Here is a 22190-nt window from a genome sequence, read left to right as displayed (position 1 = left end):
TAGAATGCATTTAGAAGTATTTGAGGTGCGCTTGATTTAGATCGGAGATTTCACTTTTGGGAAAACGCCATTGCTTCTATTTTACATGGGAAATAAATCAAGCTTAGCTCAAGTATTGTAAAGTATTTGACATGCACTATGTATGTGACCCTGGTTTAGTCCCCTGTAGAGCCATATTAGTCCACTGTGTCCTTTTATTTAGCGGCTACCTGCCAGGTAGCCTAGCGGTTAGAGTGTTGGGCCGGTAACCGAGATGTTGCTAGTTTGACCACCTGAGCTGACAACGTGAAAAGTCTGTCGAGGCACTTGACCCTAATTCCTCCAGGGTCGCCTTGAGTAACGGCTGAACCCTGGCCGTGACCTCACTTTCAGGGGGGTATGCAAAAAACACACTTATATAAGCTCCCCTTGTTTGTGTATATTAGCTGTCAACCCGTTTGTGGTGCAGACATGGAACACTGTTTAATATTGGTTTTCCAGGCGGAGTGTCCCAAAGCAGAGTGTTTTGAGTCTCTGTCTGCGATGGAGCTGGCTGAACAGATCACCCTGCTAGACCACATTGTGTTCAGGAGCATCCCTTACGAGTGAGTGTATATTCTACATCAGAGAATAGTGTGAGTGTATATTCTACATCAGAGAATAGTGTTGTTGTGTTGTTGTTGCATAATTGTGGTGTGTTCTGTGTCCACCAGAGAGTTTCTGGGCCAGGGCTGGATGAAGCTGGACAAGTCAGAGAGAACTCCATACATCATGAAGACCAGTCAGCACTTTAACGATGTAAGATTTAAAACAGATCTAGACGCTATAGCTCTATACCAGCCAGCGCTTCAGATCTATACTCATATCTCAACATATTTCTCTGTCCCTCTTTTCTGTATCTCTGCCTCTTTCCCACTCCCCTTACTTCTCTCATCCCTCCTCTCCCTTCCCCCTCTCTGTTTTTCTTCTGTTTTCCTGTTCTAGATGAGTAACCTGGTAGCGTCTCAGATCATTGCCCATACAGACGTGGGCTCCAGGGCGAACTCCATAGAGAAGTGGTTGGCGGTTGCTGATATCTGTCGCTGCCTTAACAACTATAACGGAGTTCTAGAGATCACCTCAGCTCTCAACCGTAGCGCCATCTACAGGCTGAAGAAGACATGGGCCAAAGTCTGCAAACAGACCAAGTCATTGATGGACAGGCTGCAGAAGACAGTGTCATCAGAGGGCCGGTTCAAGAACCTGAGAGAAACCCTGAAAAAGTAAGAAAGAGGGGAAATAAAGGGAGAATTTGTGTGTCTGGGTTTTGGTCACAGATTATCACCAAGACGTGTACCTGGGCGAACAGTGAAATCTCACCAAGGAGCTATAGGACGTCAGGTAGCCTAGCGGTTAGAGCGTTTGGGCCAGTTCGAATACCCGTGCCGACAAGGGGAAAAATCTGTCGATGTGCCCTTGAGCAAGGCACAATACATTAGAGGCAGGATATTTGTCCACATGATGAAGCGCGTATTTAAAAAAAAAAAATTAAAGTGATGCTGTAGATGTTTTGTATCATTTCAGCCAGTAGTTTTGAAAGTAGCGCTCACGAGCCAAAATGGGTCCCAGGAAATGGTGTACAATCGTGTACTGTACATAGTCATCCATTGCGTATGATGTTCCGTCCTGCATTTTACTTATTTTTTAAATCCTGCAATTCGTATTATATGTTACGAATTTGTAAGGGCTTAAGATCCCGTTCAATCTCTTTAAGGACTTGTGAAACGTTAGGAAAAGCTTGAATACTATGTGAACATTGATTGATGGATTGGTCCGTGTGCAGCTGCAACCCTCCCTGTGTGCCCTATCTGGGGATGTATCTGACTGACCTGGCCTTCATCGAAGAGGGAACGCCCAACTTCACCGAGGAGGGACTCGTCAACTTCTCCAAGATGAGGATGGTAAACACACAAACGCACGCACGCACACACAGTCAGTCAATCAGTCAGCCTGTATCTCTCTCTCTCTCTGCCTGTCTCATGTCTCTCCTCCCTGTTCTCCTCTCTGTTCCAGATGTCTCACATCATCAGAGAGATCCGTCAGTTCCAGGGTGCGCCCTACAGGATAGAGCACCAAGCCAAGGTAACAGCCGCCACACAGTCAATCAATGTTTCTAGCTACAACCCTGTTAGAACTAACTGCCTCGCCGTGCTTCCTCTCCGTCTCGCTCTCTCCCAGGTAACTCAGTTCCTGCTGGATAAGACTCTGGTGATGGATGAGGACACCTTGTATGAGCTGTCCCTGAAGATTGAACCCCGCATCCCTCCTGGCTAAACACACAGAAACACCACCCAGTCGCTCTCAGTCCAGCTGCATCAGACACTTAGTAATTAGTGTTCTTATTGTTATCTGCTTGGTAACAATGGAACCAGTGGACGGGAGAGCCCTGAGAATCACCCGGTTAAGGGTTCCTGTTACTTTATCAGCATTGCCAATGATTATGCTTAAGAACTCTGGTGAAGATGTGCCTTGCTTGTAAATATGTACATATCAAGATTTAGTAATAAACTGTAAAGTGTGTTTATAACATGTTATAATGATTTCCTGATGATCTTGCATGCATTTCCATGTATACATTTACATTGCTCTGAAAAAGGCTCAAGTAGAACCAAGGTAGATTCTGGTTTGGCTGTGACTGATTATGAGAGAGATGTCTAGCTTGCCAGACTAATGGCAGCTGTGGGCAGACTAGTGGGGAGGAACAGTGGCGGTCACTATATTGCCCTCTACTGGTGAACTGGTGAAAGTCAGCCTCATATCAAATAGTGATAACATTCCCCAAAGGTCTTTGCACTTCCTTGAAGACATCTCCATGGGTCCACCGGAACCAGAATACCCGAGACCCGACCGGGTTCAAAATTCAATATTTTCCTTCGGGTCCGGGTCGTGTCCTGTCTGATTGTCATCGGGTCTCCGGTCTATTTAACTACAGCTGATAGACTAGAGTGGACCCGAATGGACCCGACCACAGCTCTGCATAGCCTATAGCATATTTATTTTACGCTAATGAGGTGAATTTATTGACTTATAGAAGGCCTAGCCAACATATAAAAACCTATTTGTTAACCAGAAGACCAACTTGGATGATAAAAATGATTTTTTTTGTCACTCGGGTCCAATCGAGTCTATCTGTGTCTGTTGAACAATTACCTGATTGGTTCTGGCCTTGTTCCTGTTGACACACACTGATGATGTAAGCATGGACTTTACATCCTGTCATTTAGCATGTTCATTTATTTACTTATTTATTAAGCATTTTAAACATTGTTTTACTTCTGTCTATTGTTGTATTCACACTGGGCACAGACATCAATTCAACATGTATTCCACATTGGTTCAACCAGTGTGTTCCCCGTGGGTTCTCTGTATAAAGGTTTTAAACTGTTATTTGTGACAAGAAACATTTTAAGAAGATATTCGCATATGAGGAGCCACTTTTCTCAACCGTGTAATTATGCACAATCTAATATACTGTATCTAATTCTCCCCAGAGCCAGACAGTGTATAGAGAATATACATGTACGGCTTTACCTTTGCCAGTCCTGACACAAATCGCAGTTTCAGAAATGTTCTTCAATTAAGTGTAACATGTCTGTTTTGCGAATGACAACATTCAAGTAAAGGGACTTGACCCAAGCGGTCGTTACAGTTTACTTACAACTTGTGTCTGAATATTTCTCAATGTTGTAGTTTATGTCTGGATGTGTTTATTTATTAGTATTTGTTCGATTTTTATCTGATTACTTGTTAAACAGTATTATTGGAAATCTTGCGCTATTGATTTGTAAAGTATGTCAATAGATGTGTAACTTCTTGGAGCTTTTGGATCGTTAAAGCGGTAGAGCACGTTTCTCTTTCCTTACAGTGTTGTTCTTCAGATAACTGCTTTTCCCAGACTGCTTCCGTTTTCTACAGTCCTGAATGGCAGGAATCTTTCTCACATCCAGATAGTATCCACAGTCCTGCTTTTATACCTGACCATGTACTTTGTTATAAAACCTGTTGTTTAACCGCTGTATTTTTTCCATGCACTTCCTTAGAGAATGTACAGATTTACACTCCTGGCTTGTAAATAAAATAAAAGTTGTTAATGTCACTTCTGTAGTAAGTTGATGTACATCTCAACAGTCAAGAGCTGAGAGGGGGGGGAGAGATAGAGAGAGAAAGAGCGAGAGAGAGAAAGAGAGAGAGAGAGAGAGAGAGGGGGGGGGAGAGAAAGAGAGGGGGGGAGAGAGAGATGGATAGAGAGAGGGGGGGGGGCTATCTATGTTTGGAGAGGGGAGGGGTCTTTGCGTCTAATAGAGATCAAGGTCAATACGGGCACCAGAGCCAGGACCATCCAAGGTGTTGCACCAGAAATACATTTGATTGGTCAGCAGCAAAGCTTCTTATATACCCATTGGCCCACGGTGTAAATTCCAACATTTTAATTGGCCTAAAGCACAGGTCCTAATCACGTGTTAGTGGGTAGAGTGTGGGATCGGAAAGAGAAATAGACTCCTGAAAGAGGAATCTTTAGCAGGGAGGGATACCAGCAGTGAAACAGGTACTGTACCCTCTATCTTTCTTTCTGTGTTCCCTCTCTCTGTAGCTCTACTATATCTCTCATTCAGACAAGGGGGGATAATAACAGACTGTTCTAAATGTATACATTTTAAAGTTGTAGATGCAGCCAGGTAGTTGTTAACATCTCCCTTCCACCTACAGACTATTAGTTCAAGTTTCCTTATGCGTATCTTTATGAGTTTTGGCTGATAGTTGTCACTGTAATTGCTATATTGACATGACATTGATGGACAGAGCAGGAGCCTTTTGGCGTGGGAATGTAGACTGTCTACGTGGTCTAGTCTGACGTTCTGAAGGACAGCTGAGCGTCAGTTCCTTAAGCACATTATTAGCTGTTATAACTGTCATGAGCTGCTTCACGACTTGAGATAATGCATCCGTTCGAGAGCTTTACAAATAAGTAGCATTATGTCTGTTAACTCCATCACCATGTGTTTAACACTCCTCTCTGTATGGCTAGTAGCATGAAATTGCTCCCCGACACTCTGATCTTAGGTCAGTTTTTACATTTCTCCCCCTGATGGTAAACTGATCCTAGATCTGTGGTTTCAGAGCTGGTTCTAGTGTAATCCTGGCTTTAAGGCTTGTATTACCACTGTGACTCTGAGGCATTTAAACCACCATACAGGCCTGTCATACCAGCTGCTCGCCATTTATGACATAACCTTATCACTGATTCACCGGCGTTTCCTATCAGAGCTTCAGCCCCCTTTCGCTTCCTCCATCTCTGTGTCCATTGCTTTTTCCATTGCTCTTTCTCTATCTCTCTATGTCTCTCCTTCTCTGTGTGTCTGTGTGTGTGTGTGTGTCTCTCTCTCTCTCCTCTCCTATCCTATCCTATCCACTCCCCGTGCCCTTGTCTTGGCCTGTGTCCTGTAATGAGAGGCTGTGACCGGTTCGGAATGTCAGAGCAGGACAGAACACGTGGCCTGTGGTGTTTTGATTCCTGAAAGAGCAGTCATGGCATTAGACCCGTTTGGCACTGTTCCTCTCCTCTAGATTTCTATAAATAAACATGTCTTTCAGCGCTGACTGCCTCCTCTCAGACTGCCTCCTCTCAGACTGCCTCCTCTCAGACTGCCTCCTCTCAGACTGCCTCCTCTCAGACTGCCTCATCCTCTCAGACCCCTCAGCCACCTACTTTGTTCTGGTCTGCTGTACTTCACTCGGGGGAAAACACAGCCACGACTTTGAGATCAATAGTGTTGAGTTGACCCAGAGACCTTGTGTTCAGCCACTGAGATGCACGTTGGGCTTCATTGATATGGATCGTAGAGTAGAGCGGGTGCACTGTCAGCTTTGCATCTGCTTTGACGATCTGGCGATCAAACCGAATTGTATTCTTCCTCCAGGTCGTTACTGTATTCTTAATGAAGAACAATCACATGGAACTTTGTCAACTGACAACTGCAGATAATGATGTAATAGGTGTGTAGAGTGATTAATGAAACAGAAAGTCAATCCCTGCTTCTGTTTTTTAGTGACTAGACCTCTACAGATCTATATAGACCTCTCTGTTTTAAGACAGCTTTCCTTCTCTCTGTATCTATGTATCTCTGTCTCTCTCTTTCCCTCTCTCTCTGTCTCTCTCTTTCTGTCTCTCTCTATTTCTCTTTCTCTCCTCTGTGCAGAAGTGAAGGACAAGTCGGTGAGAACGACCTTTCACCTTGAGATTTTAGTCACAGGACATATGGAAAGGAATGCCTTGCTCAGGGGCTAAACTAAAGTTAGTTTTATCTTGGTGACCTACGATCGGTGCACAGAGGCAACTTCCTACCTACACCCCCTTGATGGTGGTGGCCATTTTGCGTCAGCCATTTTGGGATAGTTAAGAGGCCGTCCTGTGAGGCCAGATCAGGAGACTGAGCTTAAACAGCCATCTGCTGAGACTCCCCTCTCATACTGTAAGCTCGTTATCAACCACCTGCATGAACTTTATCAGATGTAGAATTTCTTTTTTTAAGTACTTGATATGATACGATTGAATACAGTACAATCAACAAACCGGTAGCACATTGTAACTCAACTGAGGACATGGAGTATGCTTGACCTGCAGCATCCACAGTCTGTATTTGATGGACAAAATGTAGTGGTCAAAGGGTTAAGAGCGTGACTGTCTGACTCTGCATCGTGAAGCTGGCTAAAACAGAAAAATACTGTCAGAAAGGTTAAAGGAAGGAAGTGTACTGTTCTTAAGAAGCGGAGGTTCTTCCCACAGCTAACCACAGTTATACATACACAACAAGAAACAAATGCATAAATAAACACATATTTAAGAATTAAAAGAAAGTACGGCCTTTGAAATGTGTAACTTATATCTTGTGGCTCTCTTCTTCCCTCTTCCTCTCTCTCTCCCACCCCCAGTTGACCTTATTCTGACCTTTGAACTGTCCAAGATGGCGTTCTCCTTCACTAGAATGATGTCCAGCCGTAACACGGCCACGCTGTTGGCCAGCCTGGGAGCAGGCACCATGGCAACCTGCTACCTGATGACTGACAGCAACATCCTGTCCGCTGAGGAGAGGAGGAAGCTCTACCCACCCAGGTAGGACTACAAAACTACATGGCCTCTGATGGACAGTGGACTACAAATAGCTTGGCCATATACAGACGACCTACAGAGGTTGGAGAAATAATTTGAGAGTACACGAGTTGGGCCTGGGATAGCTGCACCTGTTGAATGGGAAAAAACCTGAATCTGACACCCAGTTTGCAGTCAGTCTGTAAGTCAAAGGTAGAGGGGTGGGACAGGGAATGAAACCTAAGACGTCTCGTAGGCACAAGTTTAGTAGATACCTCCTCTGCCCTTTCTTACATTCACATATAGTAGACACGTACACACACACACACACACACACACACACACACACACACACACACACACACACACACACACACACACACACACACACACACACAGGAACTAAGCCTTGAGCCACAGCTTAGACATATCACCAACACTCTAAAATAACTTCCTCTACTTGTCTCAATCAATCAAGCAACCAGTCAATCAATCAATCAATCAATCAATATGTACCTGTAAAAACATTTTTTTTTATCCACATCACATCCAAAACAGCAGTGTATAAGCTGTCCTCTTGGCCAGAACTGTGTCCATAATCACACTCTATTTGAAATGTCCTTCATAATGCACACCTTTCGATCTTTTCATCTCTATGGTTCGAATGAAAACTACTTCTCCCATCATCCCCAGCGCTGACTTCCCTGACCTGAGGAGGCACAACAACTGCATGGCGCACGCCCTGACCCCTGCTATCTACGGCAAGCTGAGAGACCAGGTGACCCCTAACAACTGGACCCTGGACCAGTGCATCCAGACCGGAGTGGACAACCCGGGCCACCCCTTCATCAAGACTGTCGGCATGGTGGCTGGGGACGAGGAGAGCTACAAGGTACGTGGTGGAGGTTGCCTGTGTGCATCTTTCGATCTATCTGAAGGAGATCTGTTAACAGTCCATCCCGTCCTCTCCAGGTGTTCGCCGACCTCTTTGACCCCGTCATTAAAGACCGACACAACGGCTACGACCCCAAGACAATGAAACACCCCACTGATCTGGACGCATCCAAAGTAACACTTTTTTCCCACGTTCTCTCTCTCTCATTATCCTCAGATCTATGTAGAATAACTGTCCGTTTCCATCCTCAGATCACTAACGGTGTTTTCGATGAGAAATACGTTCTGTCGTCTCGCGTGCGTACAGGCCGTAGTATCCGCGGTCTGAGCCTGCCCCCGTGCTGCTCCCGCTCGGAGCGCCGCGAGGTGGAGCGTGTGACCGTGCAGGCCCTGGCCGGCCTGAAGGGTGACCTGGCCGGGCACTACTACAGCCTGGGAGACATGACGGAGAAGGAGCAGCAGCAGCTTATTGATGTGAGACACTCACAAAGGACTGCCATTGATCTCTGTATCCCCCTCTCCTTTCTCATTTGTCTGTCTCTAAAACGTACATGACTACATGTTTTCTTTGTAACCTGACTGCATACAGGATTCCTCTTATCCATGATATTGCCTATTTGTATTACGATGTTAATGACAGGGACTGTGGTGAAGACTGAAACAGTGCCACTGGAACCTGAACTGTAGTGACAGCATTGTCACATCAGTTTTATTTGGCCCGACTCTTCTGAAGACATGGTTCTCGATTGCACTAATTTATCTTCATTCCCCATTGGTAGGCCATCCAATTATTTCAGGGAAGTTTTGCAGAGTTTTAGTTACCAAGTTAATCCACTCAGTCTAGACACATTGGGGTGACATCATGTTGCTTTTAAATCCTAACGGCTACGATAAGGATTGGAAATAGAGGCAATCCTTTTGGGATTTGGGAGAGACTAGACTAGTGTTGACCTTCGACCCTCAGTCTCATTGACCTTTGCCCTCTCACCCTCACGTTGCCTCAGGAGCACTTCCTGTTCGACAAGCCCGTCTCTCCTCTGCTGACATCTGCCTTCATGGCCCGTGACTGGCCTGATGCCAGGGGCATCTGGTAAGACCAGAGCAGTAGAGAGCCGAACCCTGTCCCTGTAGATCTAAAAGCCTGTAAGTCTATCTGGTATTATAATAGCTGTAGAGATAGTACTATCTGTGAATAGGGGAATCTGGTGAGACCAAAGGAGTAGAAAGCAAAACCATGTTCCCACAGCATTAGAGCTCTTTGGGGAAGGTCTCTTCCTCTCAACTCCTCTTCCTCCTCCCCAAAGTAGAATTACCTCTATGTAGTTGTAACCCTGACTTCCCTTTCCTTGACCACTACCTTCTCCTCCTCCTCCTCCCTTTTCTCCCTCCTCTTCCCCGTAGGACCACTTCCTGTTTGACAAGCCTGTCTCCCCCTTGTTGACGTGTGCCTTCATGGCCCGTGATTGGCCCGACGGCAGGGGCCTCTGGTAGGGTCTACAAGGCTCTTACTAGCAGAAGCCTCTAACCAGCATGTGTGTTCTGTGATCATAGACGTTGACATAATCAGTGCAATCAACAAAAGTTTCTGGATTCTTAGGAATGTGTTCTTTCTTCCAGGCACAACAATGAGAAGACCTTCCTGATCTGGGTCAATGAGGAGGACCACACTAGGGTCATCTCCATGGAGAAGGGAGGAAACATGAAGAGAGTGTTCGAGAGGTTCTGCAGAGGACTCCAACAGGTACTTTACCTAATGTTACGTCTTAGTGGTTTAGTGATTTTTTGGCGCGAATGTGAACACACAGTAGACAGTATATAATACCTCACGTGTCCTTCCACCCTCTAGGTGGAGAAGCTGATCCAGGAGAGAGGCTGGGAGTTCATGTGGAACGAACACCTGGGTTACATCCTCACCTGCCCCTCCAACCTGGGCACCGGACTCAGGGCTGGAGTACACGTCAGACTGGCCAAACTCAGCAAGGTAACACACAATCTCTCTCTCTCTCTTCCCTAATGTTTTTACTTGACGTGTCCCTGTGCATTGACCCCTCCTTCCCAAGACAGAGCATTGGTTAAAGTTCTGTACCTACCCTGCAGGACCCCCGCTTCGGTAAGATCCTGGACAACATGCGTCTGCAGAAGAGAGGGACAGGCGGAGTCGACACGGCCACAACTGGAGACACCTTCGACATCTCCAACAACGACCGTCTGGGAAAATCTGAGGTAAAACTAGAACCGCTATTCTGAGACTGAATGACCGAATTAAACCATATACTCTATCTGGGCCAGAGATTAAAATCACCTCGACTGCTAATAACTGTGTATCCGTGTGTGTGTGTATAGGTGGAGTTGGTACAGTTGCTGGTTGATGGAGTCAACTATCTGATCGACTGTGAGAAGAGGCTGGAAAAGGGCCAGGACATTAAGATCCCCGCCCCCATCGCCCAGTTCAGGAAGTAAAACTCCTGAGCCCCACCTCTGAGAGGAAGTGACCTGCTCTGCGGTTAGGGAGAGCAAGAAGTGAGGCGCCAGCGGCGAGGAGCTAGGCCTGATCCATCCACTCGTGACCAAACTGAGCGGTTTGGAGTAAAGTAGCAGTAGTATGTCGTTCTGCCCCTGAACAAGGCAGTTAACCCACTGTTCCCCGGTAGGCCGACATTGTAAATAAGAATTTGTTCTTAACTGACTTGCCTAGTTAAATAAAGGTTAAAATTCCACTAGTCCAGGTACAGGTGTTGATGTATTCCCCTTATGGTTAAGGCTGGGGTTGGGGGTATCATAATCTGATCCTAGATCTGTGGTTAGGAGCAACTTCTACCAGGAGCGAAAATCTTACCTGTAACACTAACCTCAATAAAAATCAACTTTAATAAAAACATCTGATTTCTGATCAACAAAACGACTCTGCTCGCTTTCCAGTGCGATATTACAGCTTGTGTCTTTCTCCTCCTACTAACTTCACTACCTCACTAAGAGTTTAAATACCTTAGCAATTAACTGACTTGGACTTTCCATAACATTCCCATTGTCATTGGACTTTTCATGTGTAATGACTATGTAATAGATGATTCACTTCCTGTGAAGTTGACTGTATATGGCTGTGTTGTAGATGGAAGTCTGTCGTTAGGCGGAAGTCGCTCTGGATAAGTGCTAAAGTACTAAATGTAAAATATTTACAGCTCTAGTCGCGCCAGTGCATCTGTCTCCCAGCAGCTGATCTGCCATAATAGGGTTACGGCAGTAACAGTGTTTAACACTGAGTTAAGCACTTTTAGAGGTCAGTGAGAGGAACAGAGAGAAAGAAGCATGGCAGAAGCCCAATTCCGTCAACGGAAAACTACCAGCAGAATTCACACAGATGTCTCTTATTTAATTAACCTTTCTTCATCCCGGTTATTCTCAATGAGATAAAATACAAACCCCAACATTGTCGTGGATTTGGAAGTAAGCACAGAGGGCTCTGACTCCCAGACAAGAATGGAAGCATCCTCAGTGCCAAAACGACTGTCTGTCTTAAAGGGTTGATTGTGTTCGTCTGTGTAGTCCCTGGGAGGGTAATTGGGCTTCTTGGAGCAGCTTAGTGACGTGGAGCTAATCAGCTAATCGCTGCCTGCTGTACTTACACACTAAAGAGGGTTAGTGTGAGCAGGGCCAGGGGACCGAAGAAACAGAAGGCATTAAGTGTACATATTTATTGCATGTGGGAAAAGACCAGAGGGCCCGCTGGACATAGCGTGACTGAGAGGGCAGGGGCCAGTGTGTGTGTGTAGGTGTGAGAGGGTCTGTGTCAGAGAGGAAACTGAATCTGGTCCGTGTATTTTTAGCCGTGGTCTACGTGCTGACCACTAGACTTCTGTGTAATGCCAAAAAGGAGACACTAGGAAGTTTGAGAGAGGGTTGTAGGTCCGTCTCATGGGAGACGTGGTATAATTCAGACGAGCAACAGTTTAGGCTACATTCAACGTCACGTCTTCATTTCTAGGCCTGACGACCCCACTATGCTTTGCTTATGTTCAGTACAGCTATATGACGTCGTAGCCTGGGATCTAGATTACCCAATGAAAATAAATAATATCAGAACAGCCACTAAGCTCTACTAAGACTTGAATTTCCATTTGGACAATTCACATTACCCGCCCAATGGTCACGCTATGTAAGATTACATCAGTATAACAGTGTGGTGCTGCCTGTAATTCATGTATTTTCCATAACCATGTCCTCAGTCAAAGGTCATTGTTAGCATCAGGAGCGAGCAGTTACCTCACCGACGCTCCAACTCCTATTGGCTTATTAGAGAGGTGTTGAGGACCATGGGAAACGGAGTCTGTACTGCAGAGACAATTCAATACAACAAGAGTTCATACATGTTTGAGGTAATCGGTCTAAGCAAGGCCCTGTGCAGAATCACTGATCTACAAATCATTTTGCATCTCAACTATCAGCTCACTCTGTGATCAAGATTAGTGCACAGTGTTTTTGCTCAGACCGATCTCTTTGGACACACTGATTATTTATAATTTAATGGTAGACTTCACGGTATATATATGGGTAGAGACCATATACCATCTATGGTAGACTGTCCACAGGCCACAGCATAAGACCAGAGCCCTTCGGATATGGAGTCCATTTCTATTGTAGAGAAGTATTGCCCTCTAGTGGTGAAAAGTGACTGACATACACTAGTCTCAATACAGTAATATATGCATTTCATTGGCACCGAGCCTTAACCAATAATGTAAATAAAGCAGTGACGTATATAAACGCTGGATTGCTGATGCTATTTATAGGCCACTGACAGGCTTTGAAGCCACCAGTCGGACATATTGCCTCACCACAGCAGGAGCAGATCTCCATAAGAATGAAAGGAATTCTACAGTATTTCAATTAAATGTCAAGGACAAAATTACACGTATTTAAGTATTTTTTTTGTTTGCTTTGTAGTGGGGACCGTAACATTAGTAATATCCCAAAATTATACTTTAAGGAAAAACATTTCATACATATGTTTCGCTCACAATTTTAAAGTGTGCATTAAGGTGGCTGTAGTAGAATAAACGTGGCAAAAATAAATGTAGACATGAATAAATACATTTCTAGAGCTTCCAAAAGTATTTTCCACAATGGTGGGTCCAATGTAATTTATATCCTCATGGCAGCTACTGTTCTACTGGTACTGTTCTACTGGTACTGGTCTGCTGGTTGTTGCTGAAGAATGTCTAAATGTCTGCCATCATCATTCACAAATCACTTTTTATGCCAAATAACTACTCATTATGTGATTAAGATTGGTGAATTTGTGCAGTGCCTTGCTAGGGCTGATCTCCTCGATGCACAGAAAGATTTTTAGAGGGGGAACCACTATCCTCCCAGTTACAGTGCAAGACTGACGAGCAGTTTCAATGGGAATGGGATGTCATAAAGGTTATTTCTTGACCTAAATCTCCTAACCTGCTACAACAACAAAAAAGTTACGTCCGGTCATAGCAGTACTCCCTCTAGTCAGAACCTTGAAAAGAGGCCAGTGAGCAATGGCATGAAGAGCAGTACTTCCTGTCACATGGTCAAACCGTCTGCTAAATTTACAACATATGAACAAAACATTTCATGATAATCTCGCAGAGATACAAAAGCAAGTTCAGTCAAACTTTTTTTTCCCTTTTATAACATCTGGACCATTGAATTGGTGACAAACTGAAGTTTTATGGTAAACTTAAAAGCTAGTTCCACAGAGTAAAGTGCAACATAGGCAAAAAAAGAAAAAGAAATATAAAATAAACATTTCGCCACACACCTGAACCTTGATGCTTTAAGTGTTTTTTTTATCATTTTGTTGGTTTTGGGGTTGATTTTTTCTGTTACATATTTTAGTGAGGGGAAGGAGTGAGATGAAAAGGGTTAACAATCAGACCACAAGTTGAGCATTTACCAAATAGTTTTCAAAACACTTGATCATCTTTATACAGAGGTCTGCACCAGCACTTCTGTGTACAAATCATGAACAAATTGAGCATAACATTTCCATCTAGATCTTTCTTTCCATTGTATTTTTTTTGTTCCCTCTTTAACAAGTTGCTCTCTTGGGCTTAATTCCGGCATTTTTATAATTTAAGAAATCAGTAGAAAGTTAGTAACAGCCACAAGCTGACACCCAGAGGTGACCAACCTGCCTGATTCACGACACAGTCCTGTTGCCAGGGAGAAGTGGAGCTGAGATATATTGCCCCAGGAGGAGGGGGACTAGAAGGATGTGTGTACGTGTGTGGGGGCATTTTCAGGAGATTGGGTAAGAGCAGAGAGGGGTGTAGGGGGGTTTTGGAAGGGGGGATAGAGGGGGGAGTAGATAGAGGAGGCCGGGAATAGGAAGAGGGAGTCACACGTTTGCGTTCTCAGTCCACAGGTCGTTTTTCTCCATGTTTCTTTGTAAACTCTTCTGCGTTCTTAAAGAATTTTTTACGGTCCTTAGAGTATTCCTCTGCTAGGTCTGCCCTGAGAGGATGCTCTGGCTGGGGGTCGTTGACCAGCGCAATCAGGGACTGGATCACTGCAGGAAGACAAGCAGAACAAAAGAGGATACTAAGAATGATGTAAAAATGGAGGATGGCGTCATGTAGTCCAGATGAAACAGATGAGAAAGACATTGAAATCCATAACCACGTAGAGGTTGCAGGATGGAAACCTCTCCAGCCAAATAGACAGGAGCCTCCGAGGGAGAGGAGACTGGAGGGTTAGGGTTCAGGCGGCATTTCAATGACAAATTACAAAGACTGCAATAATAACTACTACTTAAAAAGATATGAGAAGAAACCACTGTCTATTGTCTTTGTCTGAGTGTGCGTGCGTCTTTCCGCCGTACCTTGGTCAGTTTTAGTGGCTGGTTTCCAGTTCTCTGCGCTGATCACAGGCAGACACACCTGTCCCTTCTCGTCGATGTTGGGGTGGTAGATCTTGGTCTTGAACGTGATCTTGGGGGGCTTGAAGGGGTACTCTGCTGGGAAGATGATTTCGATTCTGAAAGCACCTTTATCGTATGGAGGGTTGTCCTTTTAGAGGGGAGAGAGACAATGACGTTTGGTTAAAAGGTGAGCTGATGTCCTACTGAACATGCCACAGCAACAAAGGAATTGCAATATCGCGGAGAGTGCCTTGTTCCTCCTTGTTATTCTGGTCATGTTCATGTCTGTCCGGAGACAAGAGTAGTAAATAGTGACTTACTGGAACAATGAGGCCTTGCCAAGTCAAAATATTTGATTCATCCACTTGAATGTTACGAAAATTTTTCATTCCAGACTTGCGGATTTCATCAAGTTCCTGAAAAAGAGGGTGAATACATCATGAGCAAGTTCTCCTGTACAGTTAGTTAATGTTAGTTAATCATAACCATTACAGGAAGCAGAAAGGTTTTTATCAAACAAGAGATAAAGAACTGATAAAACATGTTCCTGTGTTGGCTGAGTCCTAGTAACCACTAAACAACCAGTGTCCTATAGATCAAAAACAACTGAATGACTACAGACACACATAAACACACGGGGCGACATACGGAACTAGACTCACACAGGGCGACATAAGGAACTAGACACACAGGGTGGCAGGTAGCCTAGCGGTTAGAGCATTGGGCCAGTAACTGAAAGGTCGCTGGTTTGAATACCCGAGCCAACAAGGCACTTAACCCTAATTTGCCCTAAATTTCAGTGAAAATAAAAAATAATGTCATACAAATAAAAGACTGGATGACTAAAAGTACTAGGGATTAACCTATATGTTAACTTATCAACTGTCAGTCTCATCCCTGGAACCAAGCAGCCACACCCCTTCTCAACCAGGAAGTGGTCCAGTGCATTCTCACACTGATCTCACTACAGAACACTGCTTTCTGCCACACCAGAGGACTGACTCATAAATCACACCTTTCAGTGGAAATAATGAGATTGGGGTATTGTTATAGTTACAAGGACATTACGGTTAACACACCCATACACATAAGAATAAAACATGGGCACAGCTTCCTGATTTCTGGAATTATCAAATCAGAGTGCGAATGTAACCTTATTCTGTGTTACTCTGGATAAGACCACTGCTACAGGATTACAATGCAAACGACTGTCAAACTAAGATGTATAGAGTTCAAAACATTGTATTTATTCTTGTTGACTTGATGGGGAATGTTTACTAGGAGTAATTATCCTAGGCTGGGTCAAATGGTGGCTGACAAAAGCAAGGGAAAAGATAAATGCCAATTATGATAAGGCCGGGTTGTTGACATCCAGTGTTGAGAACATGATTGTTTAAACCCGGTGTTACCTCAAATTGAGATCGAATGAATGAAATTAAACTAAATTAACTAGCTAACTTAACGTTACTTGGCAGGCGCATGCTCAATTTCACTTTCGATTCACTCGACTATTCAAAACAATTCAAAGCTAAGAAACCCAAATCACAGGAAATGGGTTTGGCTGTTTACCGGTAGCTACCTCATAACGTTAGCAAGATTGTATATACATCGGGGTAACATTAGCTGGTCAGCTTCCTCGCCTCGGTTTCACATTGAGAAAATAAACTTGCTAGGTAACACTAACCCGAATTGCTAACTCGCTAGCTAGCTCAATGAACCACACTGCTAACGACCTATGTAACTGTTGTGCGTAGCTAGCTAGCACAATTAACTCCCTGCTAAGTTAGTATTAAGCTAGCTACAGTACGTAGCTAGCTAAAGTTTTTATGAGCCGAAGATCAAAAATGTTGAAGCGCGATTATCACCCAACTGATGACACAATACTGAATTGAATCTTAATTGATGATGACACATGGTTAACCTTGTTAATGAATTTAGATTAACAAAACGTTTAATTCGAATCTAGCCTATTAATATGCCGGTGCTAACATGACCAAAAAAACAACTGCTAGCTGGTTAGCTTAGCATACTAACGTCATTTTCCGCCTACCGAGTTTCATGAGGTTTCTGACAGTGTGGGGCTAAATAAAACAAATTTAACGACACATTTAATTTTATCTGAGATTTGGGAGTCCGAATGTTTTACTTTCTTTAATCTAACAAGAGAAAATCCTAATTGGATTGATCAGGAAATGTACCTTGTGCAGCCTCCTGCTCGCCGCCATCGTGGAATTACTGTCTGTACCCAGAATACACAGCGATATCCAAATGTTGGCTCTTACTGTCTCCTCTGTACAGTGTGTACGCACGCACTCTTTCCGAATGAAAAACAACACTGTACTTGGAGTGTACGGCTACTTTAATTTTACTATATTTATCCGTTAGTCATTTTGTCAAATGAGAGTATTCGTCCATTTATTTAGGCTATTTTGGGAGAATCCTAAACATGGGCCACTATTTCTCACTTGATTGAAACAGTAAAAGGGTATTCATCTGAGGCCATATAACATCTGAAAACATACTGGTAGCAGGTTGATGTTGAAATAAGAAGATAAGATCATGTTACAAAATATGTAACAATGGTTTCAATGCCATGCCCCCTGGTAAGCCTAATCAATAAAACATTCTGAAGCCACAAGAAAACCAGTGTGCTGGAGTTCATTTTTCAAATAATTTGTTTATGCACCAGGAACAATATAAGGTGTACAAATAATCAAACTTTTGCTTTATAGCTATTGAATAGCCTACTACCAACATATGGTATACTGTATGTTCAATACATTAAAAAAAGTTGCATGGCACGATTTAAACTGAAGTGGATGTTATGAAAGTGTATACGGTGTCCTCTAGAGGGAATAATAGTCCATTTAGAATCCCTTGCAGCCTCTAGAGAGCACACACACACACACACACACACACCGTTGGGGAGTAACTGATTACATGTAATCAGTTAAATCTAATCTGATTACCATTTTTGTTTACTGTAATGAGTTATGTTACCAGCAAAACTATTGTGTCAGATTACAGACACTTTTGAAAAACTAGATTACTTCTTGGATTACTTTCAAATTCAGAAAGGATTTTTTGCAAAAAAAAATACATTATGACACCTCCGTTTTATCAATGACATTCAATTCAGCATTGGAAAAAGGTGCAAATTTAAATTAGCTCCATCTGATAAAAGTAATCAGATTACGTTACTGAGTTTGGGTAATCCAAAAGTTACGTTACTGATTACAATTTTGGACAGGTAACTAGTAACTAACAGACACATTGGAAGTTTTTCTTGGTAAACCCTTCTCATGTTACGGATTACATCTAGAAAGTAACACACACACACAGTGCGTGACAGTAGTTAAAGATTAAGTGGACTCTTTTCACCTCGTCTTCCTGTGACCCACTCTTCATAGGGATAGATGGAGAGGTGTCCATTAGTTACAATGAGTAGTCTAATTTATTTATCTTTCTGCTCCTTGTCACTTGTATAAGCATACAGTTGAACTCATAAGCAGAATGCATTTATTAACAATGGCTTTTAAACCACAACTTTTCCATGATTTATTAACCCTGTCAATTTCTTGTCAAAATGTTTATTTAAAATCGATATTTTATATTTAATAGAGGTCCACTAATTTGGGTGCTCTTTTTATCTCACACTAAATGTCATATTGGCAATCAAATATTGGCAACGTAATCATTATTGGCATAGTCATAATCAATAAGACATGTCAAGGATGAAATAATATTGAGCCTTCATGTCAGCAAGCTGTAAGACATGAAGGAATTGAAGTCCTTTCTCTGACAGAGACATTAAGTAACCCAATGGTTCCCAACCTTTTTCGGGTTAATGTACCACCAAGTACATTTTGCTCTGCCCAGAGTACCTCTGAAGTTCCCCCTCATGTGCATTTTACCAGTAAGCCTATGGTCTCATGAGTCTTCTCAAGTACCCCTGGTTGGGAACCACTGATGTAACCTATAATCAGCCTGCACCACACCCTCTTATCACCAGTGCTTTTTCTCATCAAGGAGCTATGCTTGACTTGGACTGAAATAGGTGTCGGTACTCATTTTGGGTGCCGGTACTGTTTACATTTAGGTGCAGAAGCTCCACAATACTTTGAGCTAATATTCTATAAGAGGAACAGGAGCTCAAGCAGTAGAACATTTGACGTGCCAAGACTCAGCTCCGGTGAGCTCCTTCCCAAGTCAAGCACCCTCAAGGAGTCTGTTTCAAGGATACCTTGCTCAAGCAAAGGATATTTGAGTACGTACAATGCCAGGGGCCCATACATACAGTGTGGCAGAGGCCGTTGTTATCTTTGTGGATTCTGGTCAACTTATCCGGCTTGTATCCTGGTTGTTCAGGTTAAACTGACACACAAAACTTTTCCCCCTGGGCACTTCTGCTCATCAGAGGCTGGTCTGGCAGGGCTAAGGAGAGGCTTTTCTCCTCTCTTCCCTTTCAGTTTGCTTTTATTTAAATTTGGGTCAAGGGGTTAGGGTTCCCATTACCATTCACCTGGCCGCATGAAATTATGCTGGCAGCACAATCACAGATTTATTTTTGTCAAAATAAGAGTCCCCCTGCAAATAAATGCTAATCTTTGTGAATGTCATTTTTTTGCACTCTAGTGCAGTACAACTGTTTTTCACAGCATGGCAACAATCTTTTTAAAAAAATGTATGGATAATTTGCCATACTTTTATATTTATAACAGCATTTCTTTAGAAAGTTTACACCAATACTGATATGTTGAAAGCTAGTGTGTAGGCTACATGTATATGTAAAGAAATACACTTTTAATAAAATACAAATATATTTAGGCAATTCTCTATGTCCAGTATGAAGGAAGTTAGAGGTAGTTTTGCGAGCCAATGCTAACTAACATTAAGGCAATGACTGGAGGTCGATGGGTATCTGCTAGTCCCATAGCATGCTAGCAGATACCCATTGACTTCCAGTCATTGCGCTAACGCTAGTTAGCATCTTTTTTCAAACTTCACGCAGATATAAAAATCTGCATCTGACACCGGGGGAGTAAAGAATCCCTTTAAACATTCTGTCAGATACTGGGTTAGCCAAAGTAAACTAGCTAGCTAGTTATCTACTTAGTCGTTTCATTTCCACTTGCCATCAAAACAATTTCAACAGCAGAATTATATCAGAAAAATACTTATCTTACTCCAGAAATATATAATATTACAAAAGCAGAAGGTAATTATAGTGCAACTTAACTCTGATCGCGTCTGGCTAATAACTCACAAAAAAATATCCTCAGGAGTGAAGAGGAGCGCTTCACTTCAAGAGCCGTGGTGGAGATACGGGGTTTGAGAGCCAATGGATTTAAGACTTTTGATGACAAGCTATTTTGAATAGATTTCATTGGTCAAGGGGTAGTGAAAAGTTCTTACAGACGTAAAGTGGAACCAATAGTATCGATAAAAAAAATGAAAATCACTAAACATTTGGAGAGAAGAGGTTTTCATCTGACAGCAACGATATAATAATATAAATGTATTTAACTGAAGTGATTTGATCAAATATAACTGAGTAAAAAGTAAGTTACTTGAGTAAGAGTACAAGTACACCCCACAGAAAGTAACTAAACAAGTACTAGTTCCTCTATAAATTACTTATGTACATGTAAATACTTACTTGTAGGGCGTTACTACCCACCTCTGATTGTGGCCTATGGAATGGGTGTAGTAAAAGGCCAGCAACATTCCATATTATTCAGTGCCGTATGAAATTACACAATGTATAGATTATACAGAACCTACGGAGTACTCCCAACCCCACTTTTATATAGGCACGTTTTTTTCCACTATAAGCCCAACATTGTCAACATACTAGGCTGAACAGTGTATTTTTCAATAGTGGTCTTAAAATTCCTTCGTGCAGTTCTTATAAGCACAATAAAAATCGAAATTGATTCAAATGTATTGTAAAACTGGTTGTTTGGCTCCTGGATGCTGATTGGACAACATCTTTTTTAGCCTGCTGCTAATGTAAAAAGGGCTTTATAAATACATTTGATTGATTGATTGATTGGACAAGCAGCGTTCCAAGCCGTGCTGTATTGGCCGTCACAGGCACACCTATGCCTGCTAACAGTTCCATCTGAAAATAATCACTTTAATTTTGCTGTCCGAATCACCGCTTGTATTTATTTCAACTCACACATTATTTCCCCTTGCTTCCAACCTAGCATTTAGTTTGGTAAAGCGAGGGTTAACATAAGCCTTGCAGTCTGCCTGTACTACCTCAGAAACAATGTCTCACTTTTAAAGGTGCTACACATAGGATTTATTTTTATTTTTGCATTGTAATTTCAGAAAATGGCCATAATATATCTGGCGCTAATAGAGCTCTCCAATTTGTAGTCCTAAAACCCGGAAATAAGTTACCTCTGGTTCGTTCAGCCATCCCTATGGGAAAAATGAACGGGGAAAGAATAGGGTTTTGGAATAAACGCCGAAAACAAGGTCTGAGGTTAACACAGGCTTAGGAGATCTTATACGTTTTGTTCTATGAGATAATGGCAGCCACTTAACATAACATTTATTAATTATAAAGCATTGATGTGATATGTGTTTTTTATTATTACATACATTCTTCAAAATACACAAAGTGCCGTTAGTTGTTGAATATAATCTCATAGAACAAAACGTACAATATATCCTAAGCCTGTGTTTACCACAGACCATATTTTCAGCGTTTATCCAAAAACCCTACAGAAATTATATTCATTATCCTCATAGGCCTCATTTTTCCGACGGACCATGGCGGAGTTAGTGCCTACAAAAAGACGCCATTATTATTTCTCTATGTTTTATGTAGCTGACCACGCCATGAAAATTATGTGCGCGCTTCTATGTTGCAGAAGTCAGCATATTGTTGTGACTCTGGATGGCCAGATTGCTAGCAAGAATAACAAGAAACTGCCATGTGGGGAATCTTATTTGGCTCCTTTCAGCTTGTTCATGCATGATACCATGTATTGTTTTGAGGTGTTTTGACTGTTGAGTTTTGTTGCTAAGCAACCCACAATTTTTGTCCCGTATCTTCTTTTTTTAATTGTATTTTTATTTTGTTTTATTTTTATTAACAAACAAATATCAACAAACAAAATAGGAATAGTTACATGCAAACAAGCATACATACAAACTATTGACATTGCCAGGAATCATAAACAAACAAATCATATTCATAACCAACCAGTGAACCAGTTTCACAGTATTACTTACCCGCCAGTGTTGTGATTGGCTGTGATATTGCTCTTGATTTCTCCGATT

General features: G+C 42.6%; 3 protein-coding genes across 11 annotated transcripts in view; 2 read left to right on the top strand and 1 right to left on the bottom strand.

The window, feature by feature from the left end:
* Positions 1–4114, top strand: part of LOC139543767 (ras-specific guanine nucleotide-releasing factor 2-like) — a 45980-nt gene extending 41866 nt beyond the window's left edge. For both annotated transcript variants that reach the window (XM_071350158.1, XM_071350157.1), the window contains 6 exons: positions 481–584; positions 693–777; positions 964–1241; positions 1802–1919; positions 2032–2100; positions 2197–4114. In XM_071350158.1, coding sequence (XP_071206259.1) covers positions 481–584; positions 693–777; positions 964–1241; positions 1802–1919; positions 2032–2100; positions 2197–2292 — 750 coding nt within the window. In that variant the 3' untranslated portion in view covers positions 2293–4114. The remainder of the gene's footprint in view (positions 1–480; positions 585–692; positions 778–963; positions 1242–1801; positions 1920–2031; positions 2101–2196) is intronic.
* Positions 4115–4458: 344 nt separating this feature from the next.
* On the top strand, positions 4459–10898 carry LOC139543766 (creatine kinase U-type, mitochondrial-like). 8 transcript variants are annotated; one of them, XM_071350155.1, is made up of 11 exons: positions 4525–4564; positions 6216–6488; positions 6949–7129; positions 7799–7997; positions 8078–8173; positions 8252–8473; positions 9401–9486; positions 9617–9740; positions 9846–9980; positions 10097–10222; positions 10343–10898. In XM_071350155.1, exons 3-11 carry the CDS (start codon positions 6981–6983, stop codon positions 10457–10459), a joined length of 1254 nt encoding a protein of 417 aa, XP_071206256.1. In that variant the 5' UTR covers positions 4525–4564; positions 6216–6488; positions 6949–6980; the 3' UTR covers positions 10460–10898. The 8 variants fall into 8 exon arrangements, with proteins under 8 accessions (XP_071206254.1, XP_071206257.1, XP_071206249.1 ...); XM_071350154.1 differs by having other exon boundaries at positions 4541–4564; positions 6216–6232; XM_071350153.1 differs by lacking the exon at positions 6216–6488 and having other exon boundaries at positions 4459–4564.
* A 2740-nt stretch (positions 10899–13638) lies between these two features.
* On the bottom strand, positions 13639–17229 carry LOC139543764 (ubiquitin-conjugating enzyme E2 L3). Its single transcript, XM_071350147.1, has 4 exons — positions 17090–17229; positions 15212–15307; positions 14853–15039; positions 13639–14540 (listed from the first exon to the last, which is right to left on the bottom strand). The coding sequence occupies exons 1-4, from the start codon at positions 17114–17116 to the stop codon at positions 14386–14388; spliced, it is 465 nt and encodes a 154-aa protein (XP_071206248.1). The 5' UTR covers positions 17117–17229; the 3' UTR covers positions 13639–14385.
* Positions 17230–22190: the final 4961 nt, after the last annotated feature.

This window comes from Salvelinus alpinus, chromosome 18, assembly GCF_045679555.1.
Source record: "Salvelinus alpinus chromosome 18, SLU_Salpinus.1, whole genome shotgun sequence".
Classification (NCBI taxonomy): domain Eukaryota; kingdom Metazoa; phylum Chordata; class Actinopteri; order Salmoniformes; family Salmonidae; genus Salvelinus; species Salvelinus alpinus.
This window is presented reverse-complemented; position numbering and strand designations above follow the sequence as displayed.